At 39.1% G+C, this 23,228-nt stretch overlaps 1 protein-coding gene across 6 annotated transcripts; it reads right to left on the bottom strand.

The window, feature by feature from the left end:
* Positions 1–427: 427 nt before the first annotated feature.
* On the bottom strand, positions 428–21,466 carry LOC122869462 (choline transporter-like protein 2). Of its 6 annotated transcripts, none has more exons than XM_044182515.1 (22): positions 21,287–21,466; positions 13,098–13,146; positions 12,926–12,999; positions 12,744–12,828; positions 12,294–12,378; positions 11,753–11,866; positions 11,560–11,620; positions 11,210–11,333; positions 10,983–11,066; positions 10,720–10,832; positions 9,114–9,245; positions 8,911–9,010; positions 8,589–8,681; positions 7,545–7,629; positions 6,929–7,191; positions 6,676–6,770; positions 5,629–5,732; positions 5,466–5,539; positions 5,253–5,323; positions 4,867–4,955; positions 4,620–4,704; positions 428–4,052 (listed from the first exon to the last, which is right to left on the bottom strand). In XM_044182515.1, exons 1-22 carry the CDS (start codon positions 21,312–21,314, stop codon positions 3,874–3,876), a joined length of 2,187 nt encoding a protein of 728 aa, XP_044038450.1. In that variant the 5' UTR covers positions 21,315–21,466; the 3' UTR covers positions 428–3,873. The 6 variants fall into 6 exon arrangements, with proteins under 6 accessions (XP_044038450.1, XP_044038453.1, XP_044038449.1 ...); XM_044182518.1 differs by having other exon boundaries at positions 428–1,266; positions 21,287–21,465; XM_044182514.1 differs by lacking the exon at positions 21,287–21,466 and adding an exon at positions 14,934–15,226.
* Between the last annotated feature and the right edge of the window lie 1,762 nt (positions 21,467–23,228).

Here is a 23,228-nt window from a genome sequence, read left to right as displayed (position 1 = left end):
CGGACACTTTTCAGCATCTCACTATCATCACAAGCCCCTTTTTACAAGAATATACATTTCCATTTTTATCCATAACACAAAAAATTCCTTTTAATTAAAATGATTTCTGAAAAATAGAGGAACCATCGATCAAAATCTTGGAATCGAACCAAATAATTTGTTGCAAAATGCAGTCTACTGAAACAGATGGGAAATGCTGCTTTCATGTGCTTAAAGAAGGGACATGAAAAATTAATTTTGACAATATCAGCCAGAATATGGACCTCCAATATATATCTGCCTGCCTGACTGTCAGACCAGACAACTGTGGATCAGCAGAGATTGTGGTGCACAGAACAACATCAAAGCTGGGAACAGCTCCAACAGCAGCTGCAAGCATTTGGGCCAGAAATGAATAAATGGTTCAAGGAGAGACAGTCTCACACAGTTATGTACAAAACTATGTTTTACTTCAAAAGCATTCTCAAATCAACTCCACAAACATGAAATGAGCACCAAAATATAATCCTATACATCAATTACAATATAAATTTAGCTTTTGCTCCTATTTATATTTCTCTCCATACGCTTGTTGATGAATGTTGCACCACAGCATCAGATGCTTTATGCAAGAGTCTAATTGTAGTTGCATATGTAGACAGGTGGCATGAGTGGTAGTATAATGGCTTTGGTAACAAGGTTAAATATTTATTCAAATATGACATAAGATTACATTTAAAATACATACTAATAAACTTTAATAGATTACATTTAAGCTTACCTTCATGTAAAACTCATTAAAAATAAAAAAAAACATGATCCAATTAAGCTGTGTCTTTGATAAAAATGTACAACATACTAAAAAAAAAAAAAAAAAAAGTTTGGATATTAACTGCATTCAAATTAGAAATGAATAATCTCCAAATTTTTAAAATCCAAAGCTCCAAATTAAATAGCTAAGAGTTAAATAGAAGTGTCTGATTCATAAGAAACAGACGTGGGAATAAAATATTTGGTAGTAACGAAACACAATGGATGACATTACTGATTGTCACCTGTAGGCTCCTGGAGACTGATGGCATTAGGTTCTTGTCCAAGCCTGTTTCCAGTGAACAAAACCACAGTCAAGTTTAGCCCCCAGTCTCGCCTCGCTAAGGCTTGTACTGTTAGAGGAGGTGTTCTACTCAGCCGGCACGGTCTTGTTCTTCTTATTCAGGACTTTGCGGAGGCTCTCGGGCATCAGGTAGGGCCTCTCCGGACTGCCATCGTTCCTCTCAAGATCCTCCACTGGAAAAAGATTCAATAAAATGGCATTAAACTAAAAAAAAAAAAGGTCATTAGGGCCACAGTTTTCATTTCAAACACTTTGAGGCACAGTTTTTTTCTCTTTTCTTTTGCAAAGCATTCTGCAGCCTAAACAGACACGTATTTTTTAAAATGAGGGTCAAGCTTCACAATTAATCTTCATAACTAGTAAATCTGGAGGACAAAGTCGGCTTGGGTTGTTTCCAGTTCAGCAGAGAAAACGTTTCATTTGCATTTAACAAACGTATAACTCTTTAATCAATAGTTCAGACAATCACCAACATGCATCCATTTCAAGAGTTTAAATTCCTTCTGTAAATACTGTTTAAGCCAGCTATACTGCCAAGCACAGGTTCCTTTGTAAAGGAGGTACTGAATGCAAAACTACATTTCTTTTACAGTAAAAACTTCAACATAAGAGACTACAAAGCAGCTAGCCTCAAGAAAATCACCAGTATTCATTTATACAGATAAAAACCTGTTATGGCTTAGTGTGAACAGAAATTAAAGTGCATTAATAGTGCAGCATACTAAGGAAGTGATCATGTGGTTCTGATTACATAAACTGTAAAAAATTATGTACCCTTTAAATCTTAAGTCAAAGGTGCAAACAGACCAATATTAACACTGTAAATTAGGCACATGAACGGCTTCAAGTTTCTATTGGCCAGTGGCAGTGGGAGGAACTATTAAAAGGCTAAAGCAGAGTTTAGAAATGTCAGTTTACCTCAGTAGGCCAGTTATACAATTTCAGTTAAGCAGTTTTTCTAACATGTTCAAGAGTACCATAAACTAACTACAGACATTTCAAGTGCCATGTCATTAAAAGTGAGGAAAGACCTGGCTGTTAACAAGAGAAAGTTAACTAATTCAATTTTATCACCTCCAATGAGAGACCACCATTTTTTCATCTTAATCATGCCACAAATTATCCACGTACAATATTCCTGTGCACATTTTAAAGCGCCCATTCCTAGAGACATGCTTGTTGCTCAATTGACCATTCCCTAACCCCTGTTGTTACTGTTGCTAAGCTTTCCATTCTCGCAAAGCACATATGCAGTTTACAATGATTATGATGCCAGACTGTCCATCGAAATTCTTAGTAATTTTGGAAATAATGGATCAATTTCAAACAGAGGTAGACAAAAGCAGTTTCTTATTTCTATTGATTTCTCCATCTGAAATGACAACTGGTGCTGGCTGATTCTATCAGTTGTAGCTTGCTAACTAATTAAGCTAACGTAGTGCCACGAGTCAGTTAAAAGCGCTGACTTTTTATTGTTTCCAGCTTATTTGTTTTAAAAACAAAAACCCTGTAAAACGGATCCTAAATATGTATTTTATGGCTACCTACATGATGTCTTGCTAAAAGACTGAGGATAAAGCTACATGTCCCAGGCAAAAAGTCAGCATCCTCACTGGTTGATGATAAATGCAGAGGACATGGAAATAAATTAATAGCATTGTTCTTGTATTACAGTGTAGAGCTATAGTCCTTGTATTATAAGTATAAGGAAAAATGTAAGATCAGACTGTTGTTTCATTCTAACATAACCCTGTGTGGCTGCTTACCTTACATACTTATACAATACAGAAGTTAGATTTATGCATAATATAAATAAGCAATAATATAAGCTGGTATTTTTTAAACAGTTTGTTTTACTTTTAACGTTACAAGAGAAAAGGCTTTTCGGATGAGGACTAACCAATGCGTTTGGCGGACATAATGCTATGCTACCTCGAATAATGAGTTTTGCTGGTGTGTAAACTTTCCTAATTCCAATAAAAGAGCAGGACAGAGTCGCTACGTTAGCCTAAACTCTGATATAGCATCCTGGACCGGCTTCCAAACTGTTAGAAAATAATATACAGTGAATGTGCTATCCTGAACAAGAATTTTTTTTTTAACATAACTTGCAACCTCTCAAGATAATGTAGTATATTATGCTCCTTTGTGTTGGAACTAACACTGGGTTAGTACTGTAGGTAGTAAACTAGTTAGCTGAACATACTAATAATTGCATCTTGTTAGAGCAGATAAACACTCCATTAATTTTTGCTTTGTTTTTAATTTTAGAAAGCAAAACACAAAAGACACCGCCTTCCAAACCCATTCACACCGCTTCAGCATGTGGCGAAATCCAAAGCTTAGTTACTGTTGCTAACCTATGATTGGACAATCATTGTTTGAGGGGGGCAGGGGTTTAGTGAATGGTCAATTAAGAAAAGCCTTAAGTCTTGTTTCCCATGTTTCCGTGTGTTGAAGGACAGATAAAAAAAAAGGTAAAAGGAAATCTGCACCACTCAGCTGTGAATAAAGGAAACACTGAATCCCTGCTACTTTAAGGCATAGTGTTCTGTAGCTGTACTACAGTCTGCTTCTGTGAGATGAGTGCGTTAGGTGCAAAGGAGAATTCACCAATGGGCAACAGCAAGTACCAGCTCCCTACTATCATAATTTAACTCAACTATAAAAAAAAAAAAAAAAAAAAAAAAAGTGTTGCATGGATTTTGTTATGCCCATAACTCATTGAAAAATCTGATGACATTCGCAAACAGTGTCTTTGTCCACAAAACTCCTCTTCTCTAAGCCGCGTCCTTCTCCTCAGCCTGCTGCCGTTTCAACTGGACGTCTTCATCGTCCGGTTGCTGTGCAGAAGACGAAGACGGGTCCTCAGCTTTGTTCTTCCACAGGATCTCACGGAGAGTTGAGGACATGTAATAAGGCCTTGTGGCTGAACCGTCATTGCGCTCCAGGTCTTCACCTTATTTTGTGTGTGTGTGTGTGTGTGTGTGTGTGTGTGTGTGTGTGTGTGTGTGTGAGAATGGAAGAGAAAATTAGTATTGAAATCAAGGTAAAAAAAAAAAAGGTGTTAAAAAAGGGCCAGTAAGAAGGGGAGGTGGTGAATTGTGAAGTGAGGATAAAAAGTAGGGAGAGACAAAAAGAGAAAGAAAGAATGTCAAACAGCAAGCAAGCAAAGGCACCACAGGCAATTCAGATTTTGAAAGTTAACTGTTCAACACCAAGCAGCAGCAATTTCCATATTAATATACTGTTAAGCCAGGCTGTTATTTTGAAATGGTGGCGAAATCGTCAAGTGTTGCCCACCATGTTTATGCAATTTAGAGTTAGTGACAGCCCAACACCAATGTGAGACTTGTGAGGAAAGTTTTGAGTCAGCAGATTTTTAAGCTTTGCATTTTACACTGAGCCCTTTCTTCAATGCAACATATCTGCAATGCTTGTTTCTTTTGTGTTATGAGTCTGACACTTGTGGACAATCTGTAAGTAATACATGGAAGTCAACAATGACTGAGGAGATGCTACTTACAGAAACAGAGGAAAAGAGTGTCCACACACATGGCGTACACACTGAAGAATCCATGGGCAATGAGGTAGGAGCCAATCACCACAGTCTGGTGAGGACAATAAGAACCATACGTTCACGACGCACATATAGCAACAACATGGATCAGAACCAAAAAACAAGCAGGCAAAACAGAGTTATACAGCAGTTCTGTTGTGTTTTTGATTAGACAATGTTTTTCCTGGGGAAAAAAAAGCACCCACAGACTCACCAGGATGGGCACCCAGTAGTAGTGGAGATTGGGAGCTGTATTCTCAAAGGCCTTCACTCTCCCAGAGAAGAAAAAGAAAGCAAAGATCCCTGTGGAAGAAAGAGAACTCACACTTTGATTTCTTTGACGAAGTCAAAGCATGTTCTATTTTGCAAGTCTATGGAGGCCTATTCACTCCCATTGCATCAATAACACAGCCAATACATTAAGATCAGTGTTTTCATATTATTATAAAACCAAAAATCATGCCAATCAGCATCAGTGTGCACACACAGTATATCACACACACACACACAGTCTTCAGGAAATGCTTCTCTGGTCTTAAAAACTGTATTTGTTCAATGAAAAATTCATGCATGAAGAATGAGGGTGGAATATAGACTCACCCACGAGCCCAACAATGAGCAGTTTTCCCAAAAACAAGAGGAAATCGGTCACTTTGTCCAAGACAGCCACCCTGGGGGATTAAAGAGAATCATTTATCCTTTGCAAAACAGAGAGACTGCCAATCATATGAAACTGAACATTAAAAAAAATAATAAAAATTTACCTTTATATTTGTGCACAATTATTCAATCACAAACACCATGTACACTCACCTGATCATGTTCCTCATGAGGAGGAAGAAGGCATCTCTGGCAGCGGTGCAGAAGTTTTTGCCATATATCGCCACCTAGAGGCCAAATACACTCATTACATTCATATACTTCAACATTATGTATTTTAATGATGTGTTGAGTACAGTGAAACAAATGAACACACCATAATGTAGGCATTTCTGTTTAAGAACTTGATGAATTTCTCCAGACACCAGAAGCAGCACTTCAGACAGCACAACAGGAACTTGGCAAACTTATTTTGGGCTCCTGTGAACGATACCATGATCGACAGATACAGTGGTGTGAAAAAGTGATTGCCCCCTAAACCTAATAACTGGTTGGGCCACCCTCAGCAGCAACAACTGCAATCAAGCGTTTGCAATAACTTGCAATCAGTATTTTACAGCGCTGTGGAGGAATTTTGGCCCACTCATCTTTGCAGAATTGTTGTAATTCAGCCACATTGGAGGGCTTTCGAGCATGAACTGCCTTTTTAAAGGTCATGCCACAGCATCTCAATAGGATTCAGGTCAGGACTTTGACTAGGCCGCTCCAAAGTCTTCATTTTGTTCTTCTTCAGCCATTCAGAGACCCCACAACAACATCCAAAGAACTGCAGGCCTCATTTGCCTCAGTTATGCATAGGTGGACTTGCTGGTGTGTTTTGGATCATTGTCCAAATGGCCCTGTCACACAGGGCCATGTAGGTTTGGATTTTGTTTTCCCTTAATAATAACAACCTTCATTTAAAAACTGCATTTTGTGTTATCTTTTACTAATATTTAAATTTGTTTGATGATCTGAACATTTAAGTGTGACAAACATGCCAAAAAATAAGAAATCAGGAAGGGGGCAAACACTTTTTTACACCACTGTAAGTGAACATTTAACTAACACTGGAGACAGGGCTACCAGGTTATCCCAAGGATGCGACAGAAGGAAATTAGTTACATGAATATAAATTTATGTCTGACTGATGCTATTTTTGCATGTCATTACTTAATCAGAAAGAAATACTAAGAAACAAACTAATAGACTTTACATCACCGACAGTTTTGTAGCCCCTATTTGCGTTGCCCCAGTAACAGTAAACTCTACCTGCAAGCCAGCTTGATCGAAGGTTATTGCTTGATTCAGGTCTGTATGCTATACAAATTATGGATTGTAGCCTTGAGCAGACATCTAATTGTAGTCAAAAACAGTTCCAGACCTTTCAGCTTGTGGTCCAGATACTCCAGCAAAACCCTGATGATCTGAATGATTGAGAGGATAAGGGAGCCGAACGCCAGAGTTCCTGTATGATACCTAAAAACAAGATACAAGTGACTTTCAGCAAAGGTACGAAACAGCATGCATTATATGTCATGTGTGTCAACTGAAAGAAGACCTACTAACGAAACACTATCTTCTGTTATAAAAAACAAAAATCACAAGTTACACTTCCTCCACACATGCATACACACCTGAGAGATCTCCCTAGGGCAGAAAACAATGGGAAGGCAGGCATGTCATCCGGCTTGACAGAGGCCCAGTAGTACGAGGCGAAGGCCCCGGCCAGGGTCATCTGTCCCAGAGCCGTGACAAAGTTGGCACACCAAAAGAAGAGGAAGACGTTGTAGAACTGCAGGCCGATCAGGTATTTGTGGTAAACGGTCTCTCCACCGTAGAAGGCAAAAAGGCACTGGGAGTCAGGGCACTGTTTTTTCATAGGACTGGTCGTGTAGTTCTGAGCACAGATGCAGGTTATATAGGAGACACACACACACACACACACAAACAGGAGATCCAGAAGATTTCTATTTATTTTATGGCACAATCATAAAATATCCACTCAATATGAGCATCAAATAGCTTTAAGGAAGTCTGTGATAATGTCAAAACAAAAAGAATAAAAAAATAAAATACATTCACAAGTGAAAATTTAAAAAAGGGAAGAATCAATTCACAAGGTCAATATAAGGATGACTAATTAACAAAAACTGTAATATAAAAAAAATAAAAAATATAATAATAAAATAATAATAATAATACTTCCTGAAGGTTCCAACATTAATTGACAAATGAAATTAGAAAACTTACAGCTGGGTCACAGGTTTGTCTTGAGTGGTCGCATGCTGTCTCATTGAAAACTTTGTAGATGGGTTCATTTGAGGTAGACAAGAATCTGATCACTTCTGTCAAGGACAACGCTCATAAGAATTTACTACAAATCCCAACCAGTTTAAGCATCTCACTATTATGACATTACATTCATTTGGGCACACTTTTGTCCAAAGTGACTCACATGTTTTTCCCCCCAAGTTTTCCACCGGTGGCAGAATTGTTCAACCGTGCGAACACAGCTTCCCTCTTTCATTCGTTCAACCACCTTCTTGAAAAGGTCGGCGTTGCAATATTTGCGCATATCCAAGTCTTTCATAATGTTTAAAAGTAGGTGTGTTTCTCCTTCCGACCAGAAATGTGGGGGGTTTTTGTGCATGCATCTCTACCCCAGCCTTGCAAACTGTTGCCTAGTTGTTTTGTTTACAACGCACAGAGCTGACCGTAAACAGGCAGGAGGCCGTGTGTCGCAAACTGCGGTAAAAACCCCAACTGAAGTGCATATTCTGAATGCGCTGTATACATGTCCAAAGCACACTCCTAAAACCTGAATAATAAATCGGCATATCCCACCTGTCTTCATTGGAAAATGCTACATTCGGAATAAGGCCTAATACCGAATATCAAAACACAATATGTTGTTTACATGACCCTATCAAGTTTGGAATATTGTCATATTCGGAATAATAGTGGAAAATTAGTGTGCATGTAAATGTAGTCAGTGATTGTTCATCTTGTTTGTTCCTGATGTGCCTCTGTGTCACAAAATGTCTCATATATCAAAGTTCAAGCTGTTATTTATCTTTGATGAGTTACTTAAAACAATAACTCAAGTGTTCTATTTTTCATTGATTTTCTTTGAAAGCAATCACTCCACTGTAGGAGCAGGTGGTTAAATGCCTGGCTCAAGGGCAGTTCCACAAGTACTGCTCGGTGTTAACTTTCTCTACCGGTTGCTCCTACGTTTTTAAATACAGTCAACCCTAAATAATGACAATGACTGACAGTAACTTGAAAGGATACACAGCAGTAACTGCCCAGTAGGCGATGACCATGGCCAAGAGAAAGAAAGTGAACAGTGGGTAGAAAAGGGACGACATCACATGCCCAATGGCTCTGTAAACACAACAACATCACAACCAAGCCAAAAAAACCCTGAGCAAATCTATCATCAACTTATATTTCAATTACTTCATCTGTGCCTGTGCCATTAGTCTGACACTTTAATCCATTACTGTGAGTCACAGTAAAATGATTTAAGTCCAAACAATTTAACATCTCAACTTTCATTGATCTGTTTTTCCACTCCACTTAAAGTGCCTGCAGCTCTAATGTGAAGTCTGACCTGCTGGCTTCTTTGATGAGAGCAACAGCAATGAGGATCCTTTTCCTGAGGAAGATGAGCAGTAGGATGATGATGACCTCCACAATGGCCAGGATAATCACTAAAGGAGAAGGGGGGGCAGAGGGAGAGGTCGTATGGGTGTCCCAATTTTACAGCAACATGTCAGAATCTATAAAGATGTAGAGTATGTGCTGTGTACTGACTGAAGGCCAGCCAGGTCTGTCTGATCTGCAGGTAGACTGAGAAGTCTGTCTGGAAGCCCAGTTGCTGTATAGTCACGTTAGCGCCTGGTTCTCCACTCAGGCCAGCATACTCCATGTAGCAGTGGAAGATACCTAAACACAACAACAAAGACACCACAAAACAAACACACTTTTAAAAATGGCAATAGTAAGCAGCTGGAATTTTTAAACAATAAATGTAAGCAGTGTGCAACAAAGCAAAAACAAAAATGGGATAGAAAAAAAAAAATTCTAATGTGTATGCATGAGGGGGGAAAAAACATGCACTTTAAAAAGAAGTAAAAAGTAAATTGGGCAGAAAAACATCCGAGGTGTCACTCCTGGGCCTGAAAGAATACAGGGGTCCAGAAATCAGGTTCAGTAAAAACTGAGTTTGTTAACCATGAGTTGAGGGAAACTCTGCTTTCCAGGAAAATAAAATCACTTTACCGCTGGGTCAGTTAGGTAGCTTACTCTGAGCCTACAGTAACCTGTTCTCTTCAACAAACCCTGACTGACTTTCTGTCTCCTCCCCTCCTGTTGAGCCTGAAGGAGCTGTCTGACATCTAGTCCATATCAAAGCTCATTTGTTTACATTGGAACCAGAAGATAAAAATCCTGGTTGGCAATTAGATCGTTCCCAAAGACTGTCTTGAAGTTGACTGAAGTTACTACTGCACATTTCTTTTTACAGCAATCTTTGTCTTAAGCCCTTTTCAGACATATACATAATACAAAACATCTTTCTGTTAAAATGATGGCTTTGTCATTTAGACATAGGTAACTTGTACGTTTAAGTTCCCGTGATTCAGACATGATGCACATTTACACATTAGTCCGCATACACACAATTTAATATCTCTAGCTCCACTGGGTTAAAATGAAGACTCGGCTCTTTATTCACCTGTTGCTGTGGTGAATCTTAGTATCAGAGCTCCATTGATGATGGCTTTCTTTCATTCACCACACACGTGCTTAACTCAACATGTGACCCAATATCAACTACATACTAATTCCAAGCAGGTTTTGAGTATGTAGTGTGTTCGCACTGGAAAAGTGATAAAATTAAGTATACTCAAAACAGTCAGTAATGATACTAAAAAACCCAGATTTTTGAGTCTGCTGTTGATGGACACTATTCTCCCACAACGGAGCTGCTCACAGCTGGGAAACATAAACTAAATTGTATCTGGCAGTAAAAAAGCTCCAGGAACATCTCAGAAGTATTAGATTTTTGGAAAAACATTCTGCTGTCTCTCTGTGAAGTTTACTTAGCAGTAATGTATCATTTCCTTTTTGTATAAAAACGGTAAAATATATTGTTTTTTTGTATACCAACTGCCAAAGCAGGATACTATATAGATTAGCATAAAGCATATACTGTATACAATTAGTATGTAGTCTTAGGAATTGGGACAGTATCAGAGTTAACATATTCAAAGTTTATTGAACTAACTGATCATCTGTTGTGGAACCAATGTGACGTTCAGAGTTTGTTAAAGCTGCTTTCTGAAACAGGCCCCTGGAGTGCTGAACTACTTTGAGGCAAGAATGACAAAGATAATGACTTATGTTCTTTGGCCCTTACCATATCCTATGACCAGTATCACCAGGACAATCATAATCCAGACCATGATCCCTGCCAGGAAGCGCAGGAGGACGATGAAGAGCAGGCTGGTGAGCATAGCAATAACCAACCCTCTAGCGAGAGTGGATGGTGTGCGGAGGGGAGGTAAGCACAGAGAGTGAGTGAGCAGTGAAACCAGCTGATGTTCTTTTCTTTGCAGACAAACTGGATCAAAGTGAAAAAGAAGCAGGAAACAGATTTACAAATGTAGGTGAGTGACTTACATCAGGATCCAGTACCAGGACTGTGTGTAGTCCTCAAAGATTTTCATGACCACCTGACGAGCCTCAATAACCACAGTGGCATTCCTGTGGAGAGATTGTTTAAGCACTATAGGATTCCTCGTCAGGTACTATTTGTAAAATCTAATGTGGCAGGTTGGGACAGGCCAGGCCACAGCTATTTTCAAGCGGTGACAGAGCGGTATTATTCTGTGATATACAATACTCACTTGACTCCATCCACAAGATCCTTGGCATCTCTCATAGTTCCGCTTCCATCATCAAAGTGAGAGTTGTTTCCCACAGTTATCACCCCTCCTTTCTGGCCCAAAGCTGGGAAACACCTACGAGTGACTGAAGGAAAGGAGAGGAAATGGCAAAATTTTAATAAGAGGATGGTCAATAAAATTTTTGGAGAAGTTTAAAAAAAATAAAATAAATCACAAAATACATTTTAATATGCCAGAACATTCAAGATCTGCACCAGCTCTCTGGATGTATACAAAATGTAGTAGAATATATTTTGGATGATTTATTTTGGGAGGAGAATATTTTTCTGATAGATAGAGATCCAACTCACAGGGTTTGCTGGGGATCAGCATGGCAGGACAGAGACCTAACTTAAGGATGTCTGGTATGCTCTGAAACACAGTATATCCAAACACATAAGAAGGTGTGTGGAAACCTTTGGACAATCAAAATAATTGGAGGTAGCACAGAGTGGCATTGGAAAGAAGCATCCAAGGAGGCTTAAATTCAGGCTTTAAGCTCACCATTGTATTAGTCACACCCTCCTTGCAGAATTTCTTGTAGATCTCAAAGTCATTTTTGACGCTGTAGGCTTTCATTAATGTCATGAACTTTTCGGGGCACTTCTCCACGCACATCTAAGGAGGAAGCAACATTTACAGCAGGACACAGTTACATCAAGCGCAGGAAAAGCATTCACTGGTCATAATTTTGGATACAAAATGCAGCACAGCAGGGAGATTGAATGCCAAGGCAAACTATTTTTCAGACCATGGTGATAGAAGGAGAAAACAAAAGCAACAGCTGTGTCCCAAATTCATACTATATACACTAATGCTAACCAGATGTTGAGTTTGTAGTGAGTTCATACTCATAACAGTCAGAATTCAGATTAAACAACACTTTCTGAGTGTGCTGTCCATGGATATTTTTCTCCCACAAAGCAATGTACACAAGAAATGGAGCAGTTGGAAAAATTTAAATAAATTGTGGATGGTGATTCAAAACAAAAAAAAAAAAAAGTTTTGCATAACCACAGAAGAATACATAATGAGAGAAAAGCACCTGTGTGGTTGGACACTGGAACTCCAGCAGCACCATGGGACTGGCACACTTCATGATGTTGAAGTAGAACAACAGCGGCTTGTTCCTGTTAAAAACAAAAAAAACATACGCACAAAATGGTCAGAGGAAGAAAACGTTTACGTTCATTTCAATGATTAATACACTCAAAACTGCCGTTCTCCTGTGCTCCATGCTTTATTTGTGTTTTTGGCTATCTTAGCCTAAGACTCTACCCTGATGAAGGCAAGATAGCTGAAAACATTTGGTGAATAAAGCATGGTGTGCTGGAGAAGAGCTGTGTGATGAGTTTTCATTTTGATGGACATTTGATGCATTGAAGCTCACACAGGTCTGCACCTCGCTGTGTGTGTTCTCAGAGTTAAAAGAAAATGACCAGCAGAAAAACAGGGACTATTATAAATTATAATCTATACTTGGAAAGCAACTCACTCAAGTGGGGTGCCAGCCTGCCCACAGAACTGGCCTCGACTGTCTGTGGGATAGATCACCTTCCTGGGGTCACCCTGGGACCAGGCTAGAAGTACAAAAATAGAAGTTAAAGCTTACAAAAATAGGTAGGTTTTATATTGTATTTTTAAATAGGTAAACCAAACTGCAGTGCCTTTCCTTACCGAGTATTCCCACTGCAATATAACCCAGTATGGCAAGAATGAAGAGGATGCAGCACACAATGTCAGTGCAGCCCCTAGAATGAAGAGAGCAAAATTTGAAGGGTTCTAAGAAACTCTTTGTAGCCACTTACACACAGTAAAAGCCAGAAGTAAAATCACATCTCTATCTCACCTGCTCTGGATCGGGCCCTTAAAGGTCGGGTCATACTTCCTTGGCTCGCCTACATAAAAAGAAAAAAAAAGAAGTGAATTGGTCACTCAGTGTGCTCTTAGCATTGTGGCTACTGGAAGCATGGCTTGGTGAGAGACCAAGTACAACTGTATGTGCAACATAAAATGTTAAAAACAGAGATGCACCTTACACCCAGACTGAGTTTTAAAAGGGCAGTTGATTTAAAAGGTTAAGAAACAGTACGCCCCCCTCTTCCTCCCATTCTTCTGTCAGATGACTTTTTCCTCCAGGCAGACACGCCTGGCAACCAGACAAATTCCTCCCTGGTGACTAAGCAGAGGCAAACCCATGCGAGCCAACAAAACTTGTACAGCCACTAGAATGGGCCTACATCATGTATTGCTGTACATTTACTTTGGAAAGGCAATAATGTCATGCTGATGATTTATGGAAAAACCAAGAAATATTCAATTGTGTACATTTTTTGAAAGGTAAACTTGAATTTAAAGCCAAAAAACAGAAGTCACTCCTTCAAACCAAGTTTGTGCTCAGTATAAGATAGTGTCAATTTGTTTTTCTGTAAAGAATTGTTATTTTGGTTGTGATAATAAGACTTCCTCCAGATGGACTGTCAGAAGCAAAGTTTCTTGTCTGAACACATTTATTTAATAATCCCAGATGCATCCATGGGATTGTAATGCATGAAGTTAAAACATTGGCCTACCTGATGCCCTAATGTAATTTGAGCTTCCAAGTAAACAAATTATGTTCTGTGGGTTCTGATAATTAATGCAGGCTCAGGCATATAATAAAGTTTGCTACAGGTTATCTGAGGTCAGCGTGTCGGAAACACGAGGCAGAGCGTCCATTAGCAAATTCATCAGGGAACATAGCTTCACTTAGCAGGTCAGTGCTCTCCAGGACAGATGTAAGAGAGTAATGTGTCACATTATTACTGAAGAGCAAATAAAAAGCAGTGACCAAAAGTCAGATTAGCAGGCTACACACCCACTGCTGTAACACAAATCATGGCTGCCTTGTTAAGGCTTTAAATCTCTCAAAAGCACTAACATCAATCCCATACTACCACAGCATGTATATGTACATATGTAACATTGGCTCCTGACATCTTACAGTCTAGACAGAGGAGTAGGATATCCTCTGTGGTGTCTTTGCATGTCAATTATCTATGTGGTCTGGAGGATAATGCTGCAGCAAGCATTTACCACACAAGCTCTTAAGAGAAGCTTCTGCTTCCTGTTAGAAAGAGCATTGTTGTTGCATTTCATATACACAGAGTGATATCTGTATTGTCACTCTGAGGTGCTACTTTTGACAAGTTTAGCTGTTCTAATATTTGGCATTTTCACTGATTGAATATAAACAAATATATTGCAGACCCAACTAAGAAAAGGGAGGCCTTGTTAACTTCAGTATGTAGCTGTAAGAACTAGTGGCTTAATGAAGCATCGATTCAGCCTGCTCTTTCAATGTTTGTCTACACGCAGCACAGTAATACTTGTGCAAGAGAAAAACACAGATAAAAAAGCTCCCTGCTCTCACACACCTGTATAATCAGCAAAGCTGCCAGTAGTAGCAGGTTCCATACACACACCCATTCTTCCCCCACAATGTTGACATGCTGATACTGCCGCTCCGGTTTCACTCAAAAAACTATTTACACGTCAGGAGACAGATTCACTTTTTAAGCAGTAAGAAAAGGAAGGCGTACTGATTAACCAATAATCCTCCGGTCATTTGACGTTTCTTAGATGAATACAGAACAGGAAAAAAAGCTATGAATCAATATAAAACTAAAGCAAAAACAGCAGTTACCATGCTTTCCATAATATTCTCCATCCCCAGGCATGTTGAAATTTCTTTCTGAGCCAAATGTTGAAATGTACAGAGAATCCTTTTACTCTTTCCACAGCCCCTTTGTCTGGTTCAGTTCTTCCTCCCTCTCTGCTGGTAAAAATGAGCAAGAGCGGAGGAAACACGAGTATTGTGGAGGAACAAACCAGTCCAACCTGTCGCTGAATAGTTGTGAGCCTTCCCCTTTGTGTTTATCCTGAAACAACTGCCTCTTTCCAATGTGCCCCACCTGTGCATCTCCCTCTATCTCCTCCCACTTCCAAAAGCCCTCTTTCTGTCTGTTTATCCACTTTGCTTCTGTCTCAGAAAAGCACAGGCAAATTAACTAATCTACAGGTTTAAGAGTAGAGGCGTGGGCATGTGAAAATAAGGGTGGGGACTACTGTTGTATATGAGGAGGAAAACTAAAGTCAAGTGGCTTAGATGTTACCAAAAACATGTGTTTGGAAACAAGGCGAAATTCCGCCAGCACCGTTGCCTCCAGTGCTGTTTGTGTAGCTGCTGTGGAGGAGGAATGATTGTGCAGGATATTTTGGGCTAACATCACCTTCAGTGTCAAAAATACATATCTTTCCTCTTACCCATAGTGCTATTTATCCATCTAGATTGTTTTGGTGTGAATTGCTGAGTTCTGGAGATATCAGCCGTAGAGATATCTGTATTTTTTGAATATAATGGGACTACAGTATATGGCACACGGCAGAAAATACATTTGAAAAACTCAAAAGCAATGTCTGTTTCCAGAAATCCTGACCCGGTTATTCAAGATAATCTACAGATTTGTTGTGAGTAGTTTCCACTTAAATCTCTTCCTCTCAAAATGTTTTCTCACATCTTGTGGGGACATGGCAGTATTGCACTGGGACCGAATGAGAGAAAACGAGAATCTTTTTAGCTCCTATTTTTCTTGAATTCATCAGTTTGAGAGAGAGAGTCCACAGAAGCACTAAATGCCACAAACGTTTTTTTTTTTTTTTACAGATGCTGATAGAAACCGCAAATTGAGCTGGAATGACGAAACGTTTCCATCCACTCTGTTCTTGTTTTATGGCCAATGTTACTGGGTATGGGAATTCCCATCAGAAGCCATTTGCTGTAATTTCCAACACAGAAAAACTTTTTCAACAAGTGACTGAAAGAGAGGCTGGCAGTTTCTCTGAAATTTGATTTCAGAATCCAAATCAGCTTTAATGGCCATGCATGTGTACACATACAAGGAATTTGACACATAAATAGACATAAATCTGGCTAAAAACAGGACAACAAGCTCAACAAGGTAGACCAACATTAAGCTACTATGTGCAATATAGATATATATATTTTAAGTACAAAAAACAACAACAGTAACATTTGTAAACAGTAAGACAATTAGTGCAATGGTGCTGAAAGAAATATGATTAATGGAACAGGTTGCTTTATATACATGAGGTAGGTGGATATGGCAGTATGTACAGCATGTGTAGATTTAAAAAGTGATAATATTTACATAAAACGATGAGATACATTTACAGGTACAGTGGGTGTTTTTGTCAGGGGTTATTGCACAGGGATCGTTCCTGACACTATGTGACAGGCGTTAACGGTTCATCAGAGTGATGGCCTGTGGGTAGAAACTGTTCTTGTGTCTGGTTGTTTTGGCGTACAGTGCTCTGTAGCACCTACCAGAGGGGAGAAGGTGGAACAGGTTGTGACCAGGGTGTGATGACTCTGGACATGTATAAGTCCTGAATGGAGGGCAGGTCGGCACAGATGTTCTTTTCTGCAGTCCTGACTGTCCGTTGTAGTCTGTTTCTGTCCTGTTTGGTGGCTGATCCAAACCAGACAGTGATGGATGAGTAGAACTGGATCAGCAGCTCCTGAGGCAGGTTGAACTTCCTGTGCTGGGCCTTTTTGATGATGGTGTCGATGTTGGACGGCCACTTTAGATGGGAGATTGTGGATCCCAGAAACCTGAAGGCTTCCACAGCAGACACCGTGTTGTTGGATATGGTGATGGGGGGGGGGTTCTCCTGAAGTCCACTGTCTTCTCCACAGTTTTGAGTATTCAGCTCCAGGTTGTTCTGACCGCACCAGAGGACCAACTGTTCAACCTCCTGTCTGTATGCAGACTCGTCACTGTCCCAGATGATTTCTTGGATGACGATTCCAGACATGACACACAACAGACAACACATCACAACTATAGTTCTTACTTCCATCTATTGTCCTTTCACTGTTGAACTGTGGTAAAGGATGCTACAAGTTTAAAAGCCATATCCAATTAATCCTGACCCTTTTGCTTGGACTGGCAGACAGCTAGTTTGACATGTCGGACAGTGAATTATTGTTTAAAAAAAAACATTTTTTGGTGGCATTGAGCAACAGTTTTAATCTGTTAAAAGCTCTCCAAGAGATCTAATCTAATTACAATGAACCACCACTGTGCAACCAGACAACCCTTGAACATTCACTAAAATCATTAAAAAAATACCTCTCATATTTGCTATATGTGTAAGAGCTTTAATTTAATTATGAACTGCCATACTGTTTTTCTAATGAGTCATTTACAGAGAAATAGTTTCAAAAGTGAAACTGAAACCAAACTTGAAACTTGTCTTGCATTGTTTCCCCAAGTGCTTCTTCCTCAGGTACAGTGTTTACTTTGGGCATCGTTTTACGTCTCCTGAGCAGTTCCCTGCTCTATTTTCGTGCCCTTCACATCCTTAATCTACAAGAAATCTGGTAGACCTTTTCCATGGAAGACATTTTATAGTATCTAGCCCTGGGGTTCATAAACTTTTTATACTTTTTTTTTGTCATGCCCCTCTTCCGAAGCCAAACTAAAATTTTATCCCCACCCCTAAACACGTAAACTTAAATATGTTTTTATCAACCGGCAACAATACTGGGTATGCTTGTAAAAAAAAAGTAGCCAAGTTGCATTTTAATGGAGTAACATTAACAATATCTATTCCACAGCACACATTTTGACTTGTCAAAGCAGGAAAAGCAAAGGAGGAACTTAATAACGTTAACAATGACTCCCTCACAGCAATTACTGCACTGCAATGTAGCCATTAATAATGTCATTTGTTACACCTGGGTGTAAAATCACAAACTGGCAAGAGTGTGAAGGATTTTGACTGGTGTAGTTACTTTTGCCAACCAACATTTTTCTTTGTCTAACAGAAGACATTCGCATTTTACTGTTAAAACCTTTCAACTTCAATTTTAGTAACTAACGGCCCTTTCAAAGGCGACTGATGAACTCTGAAATGCATCGTGTTATGCAATAGCAAGGCCATTCATTTTTTTTCTTTTAGTTCCTGAGAAATAAAAGAATTTAAGTAAAGGTCAAATAAATAGCTAAAGTAATAAAGCCACATGTTCTCGAAATCCAAGGCCTATATCTAAAAAGACTGATATTGTAGCCAGACAACACAGTAGCTACAGCTGCTGCCCTCCCTGCAAATCAGCCACATGTCTTTCATTACAGGAAGAGGGTGTGGGGTGTTCAAGTTCTATTTACGGTGTTAAAAAGGAAACAACGTCTACAATTACACACACATCTACAGTATATATCCACAGTAAAATGTTGTATCCTTACAACAAAATATGGTACATCTGTCTCATAATATCTAGAAGTAAAGTTGCCATATGGACATGCCATATTTTCACACAACAGCAGGAATATGGAACATTGTTTTATCTAAATTTGATCTGTAACCTCCTCTCCTACATACTGTAATCCTCTAACTAAGTTAACCTTTAAAATGTGTCATCTCTTGGGAACCTACTGACCAGGCAACAGTATCTGGGTGAAACATCTGCTCCCATTTCTACTGAACTCAAAAAATCCACCCCTTATCTCTTGTTTTTGTTGCTATTTCTGTAACTCGGACATAGATGACAGAAAGTGAAACCATGATCCAATTCATACATGTAGGCTATGTGGATAAGACAAAATTAGAAAGACTATTTACTGACTGACACAAGTGGGAAACAGGAAGTAAACACAAAGACTTCTTCTAGTTTAAATATTATCTTTATATGACCTCACTCCTTAAATAGAAAAGCACAGTCCTGACTACATTATAAGAGACATTTCAAGGAACATTTGAGGAAAATAACAGTAGCTGTTATAGTTCCAAAAAATGTGTTGCTTTCCTATTAACACAGAGAAACATTCCTCATCAATAAGGAAGGTCAGCAAGCTCAGCGAAGATCAACAAACATAGGCAATGACTGGAGGAAGAAACGGACTAACGCAGTGATAAATACAGAGGATAGCTCACTAGGGTGGTTCTGCTTCCACAACCAAATTACTCCGCATTTGTATCTCTTCTTCTCCCCAAACTCATTTTCCCTGACCTTAATAACCAATCAGTTACACACTGCTCTGAACATGCCTTTGTATTTCACACTGTAGGCAAGTTGGCAAAACCACTAGACAGTTAGCAGAGTCACATGATCCGGTTTGGGTTGTTGGGATATGATGAAGCACATTTAAGTAGAAACGGGGGGCTGCAATGATGGAGATGTTATTGGCTGTTTGTTAGTAATAGGAATGAAAAACTGTCTAGTACAGGAAGTGAACTGAAAACAAACGAAGGACAAAATCTGCAAATGTAGCTTAAACAAGCTTTAACAAACTGCACGAACATGAAAGAGAGGCCAGAGAAGCTCTGCATCAGGTTTCAATCCACTCTACTAAATATGGCTTTTAATTACACCTAATCTGCACGAGGGCATGGCTGCCTGGCTGCTTCAAATCCTGTCATTGAGGTTTCTTGATATATCTCAGCCTGAAATTACTCCAACATGTGGATCCTACAGTGTGTTCTGAAAGGCTCTCCCTGTGCCATGTTTAGGTCATTGTCCTTGTCTCCTTTTTTTAGATGGTTTGCCTAAAGTCTCAAGATGCACTGAGAAATATTGATGTGTGTGTTGCACTACAAGTTTCTAAAGGCTGTTATCTCAAATCACAGACATTTGTTAAGTGAATTTGCAGCCAAGTCACAGCCATCTTCTCCCATGAGTCTAAACACAATTATGTCCCTCCTCCGTTTCTCCCTATTTGTCATCGTACTCTGTTTCAAACTGTCCGAACCCTTAGTAGTGTCTTGGTTATTACAAACAAGCACAAAAAGTAGGTTACTGCCTGGTCGGTAATGTGAGTCAATTAGCCATCATGTGGCAGGCTGAGTGGAAAAGGGTGTGTGCAGAGAAGAGGAGGAAAACATTATGTTGAAGCCACATCATGAAAGCATGCAGGAAGAAATAGTGCCTTGCATTGTTATTCATTCCTACTTTTTTGCAATTTAATTGCTAAATCCCTTTTAAAACTGAAGGAGTCCATTTCATTTATCATTGTGTACAAAAGACAAGGCTACTGGCCCAAAACAAGGCAGTAAACATGCTCCCTATACATGCTTTTTCTTGTTTGAATTGTTATTTGCTTTATTTGTCTCGATGAAATGCACGTCCCCTGTAAGAAGCCTGCTTAGCAAAAAACTGTATATCACACCCAGCATACAATAGGGCGTGTCACTATAAAACGCAATTACAAGGGGTATTTGGGGTAAGGAGGGCATAATTACAACAACACAGAAGGAACTCCAGAATGGAAATCTAAGCAACTAAAGAGATACTGTTTTGAACAATACAGATATACCTTAATTAGATTTTAAACAAACATGTAGTCTGTGTATGAAAATGAGCATAATACATATATACGGCAACAACCAAGAGAGACTGAAGGCATCCAGTTGACAAACGGAGACCCTCTTCACATGTCTGAGGTATTTTCTAATAAGCTCTATACATAGCTGGGCGTCAGCTAAGCTCCTGTTGCCTGCCATACAAATCTGAGGAATGTGCCAGCAACTGGACAAGCAGAAGATAAATTGGGACATTGTACACCGTGACAATATACGAGGCAGTTTGTACCACCAGCTTACTTACATACAAACTGAGTATTTATGCATTGTATCTGTAGGTACAATGTGAAGCCACAATTGTAAGTAACGTTACAAGCTAATATTTAGGTTGGCATACGCAGAAGTCAACAAGGTACGAGAGAAAGTGGTCCACTAGTACCGGCCAACTTGCGACAATAAAAAAGCAGAACAAGCAGAAAACAATAAACGTATTAATGTAAATGGTGACACAATTCAAGAACTATTTGCGCCATGTCTCACATAGAGTAACGTTATCGTCTTGCGCCAAAACAAAACTAGCTAACCTTTGTTATAGCTGTAATGTTAAAGTCGCCTTGTAGCTATCCCAGGACAAAATGAAGTGAAGCATGCCCATGTTGGACTTTAAATAATTACCGTATTTCGGTCTCTCCTCCAGTTCCATGATTAAGTGTTTCTTCTGGACTAAAGGTGCTTATAGGCGACGACTACAGCATATTTCCAGCCTTGACAGACGTTATCGTGTGGCGTTTCTGTCAATTTGAGCACTTCGTTGAAGTCCGCTCCAAAATCTTGACTGTCCTGCTAACATTTAAAGGAAGATTCCGTAGAGGAGAATGCTGACCAATGAAAACGCGGGACGCCGTGATTGACAAAGTGCTAAAACAATCACTGAGCGAAGGCGGGAGTTTATAGTCAGACTTGGTTAATTTCTGGTACCGTTAACTGATACAGGCGTAACTGTCCAATGAGCTTTTATAACTGTCTAATAAGCAGTGGCAGTACAGCAAATACAATTAATCTCAATATTTAATGACATGTAACGAGATCTACATCACTTGTGTTTGTCCATCATTACTCGTTCACAGTGAAGACGTGTCTTCATCAGCCAAGAGTGCTGCAAATCAATGGCATAGCATAACTTTTATTGGCCTGATGAAATTCAAGACGACATTAATTATATAAGAAATCTATTCATTCATAATTCATCTTACAGGCCAAACATTGCCTGATCTGACTCTGCACTCTATGAGTCACGACAGCTGCTAGTAGGCTGCAGAGGTGGAGGAGGTATGAAGATCCAAATTTACTCACGTAAAAAAAGAAATACCGCTATGTAGAAATACTCCATTGCAAGTAAAAACCTTGTGCTCAAAACTGTATTTAAAAAAGTAATAATTCAGAAGTATTATAAGCAAAATGTACATACGTTTTTGGAGTAAAATCATTCAATATGCAGAACGGAGCCTTTCAGAGGATATATATATTAATGCAGTGCATGGATTGTACTGTATTACGGTAGTATTAAAGGGACAGTCCTCCAGTATAACACATCAAGTTCAGTTTACTCACAGAGAGTACAACTGAACATGTGAAGAAAAAGGTGCATACTGTCTAAAATATGTCTTCTGTGGCTCTGGAGGGAGTTTTCCACAGTCTGAAAAAATAACCCTGGTGATGTCATCAGGGTTATTTCGGCATGGTCACATTGTTAGCAGAAAGCCTGTGTTACAAACTGGAGTCGTGGGATTTGAAAGACATGGACATTTACCAGCCAGTGGGGTGTAACAAAAAACACTATTGTTTTTGTCTCAGTGGTTTTGAGACTAAAAGGCAGGGCATCTCAGGCTCTGCTGCTTTGATTTTGACGATTCTTTTTAAAATATATCTCTTGTTATTCCCCTAACTTTATGGAAATGCAATACTAAATCACAAAATCGCTGGCGTGCCCCTCGATCATGCTACATGTTGTAGCTGGTACAGATGGAGCTAATTTTAACTACTTAACATAGCTATATGTTGTTTGAGCTGGTCATATGTTAAATCGTATCTGCAAAGTAACTACCACTGTCAAATAAATGTAGTGGAGTAAAAGGTATTTTATTAATTGTCATTGAGATGATGACTGTGACCTTAAATGTCTTGTAATTTCATCTGAATTTGTCTAAAAAATAAAGTCCTTTAATGGGCTGCTAATATACTCTATAGATTTATAACATGCAAAAGTCCAAACCTGATCAAAAGGCCAATTTCACTGACACTGAGTTGGGAGTGGTCAGACAAGAAAGTAGAAAGTAGCAACATCACACTGTAAAAATACTCCATTATGAGCAAAAATCTTAAATTCAATGTATCCACTATGCAGGCGAAATGACCTTTGTCAGACTTATATTTTTATATATTACAGTATATTGGATTATTATATCTGATGCAATTACGTGTAAGTAGCTTTTCCGTGTTGTAGCTGGCCATGGAGCCAGTATGTATATCAACATATCCTATTTTATATGCTCATAATAGGTCTTAATCAGCAAAGTTAATAGTAACTGAGCTGTCAGATAAATTAAGTGGAGTAAAA

Source organism: Siniperca chuatsi, linkage group LG21 (genome assembly GCF_020085105.1).
Source record: "Siniperca chuatsi isolate FFG_IHB_CAS linkage group LG21, ASM2008510v1, whole genome shotgun sequence".
NCBI lineage: Eukaryota > Metazoa > Chordata > Actinopteri > Centrarchiformes > Sinipercidae > Siniperca > Siniperca chuatsi.
This window is presented reverse-complemented; position numbering and strand designations above follow the sequence as displayed.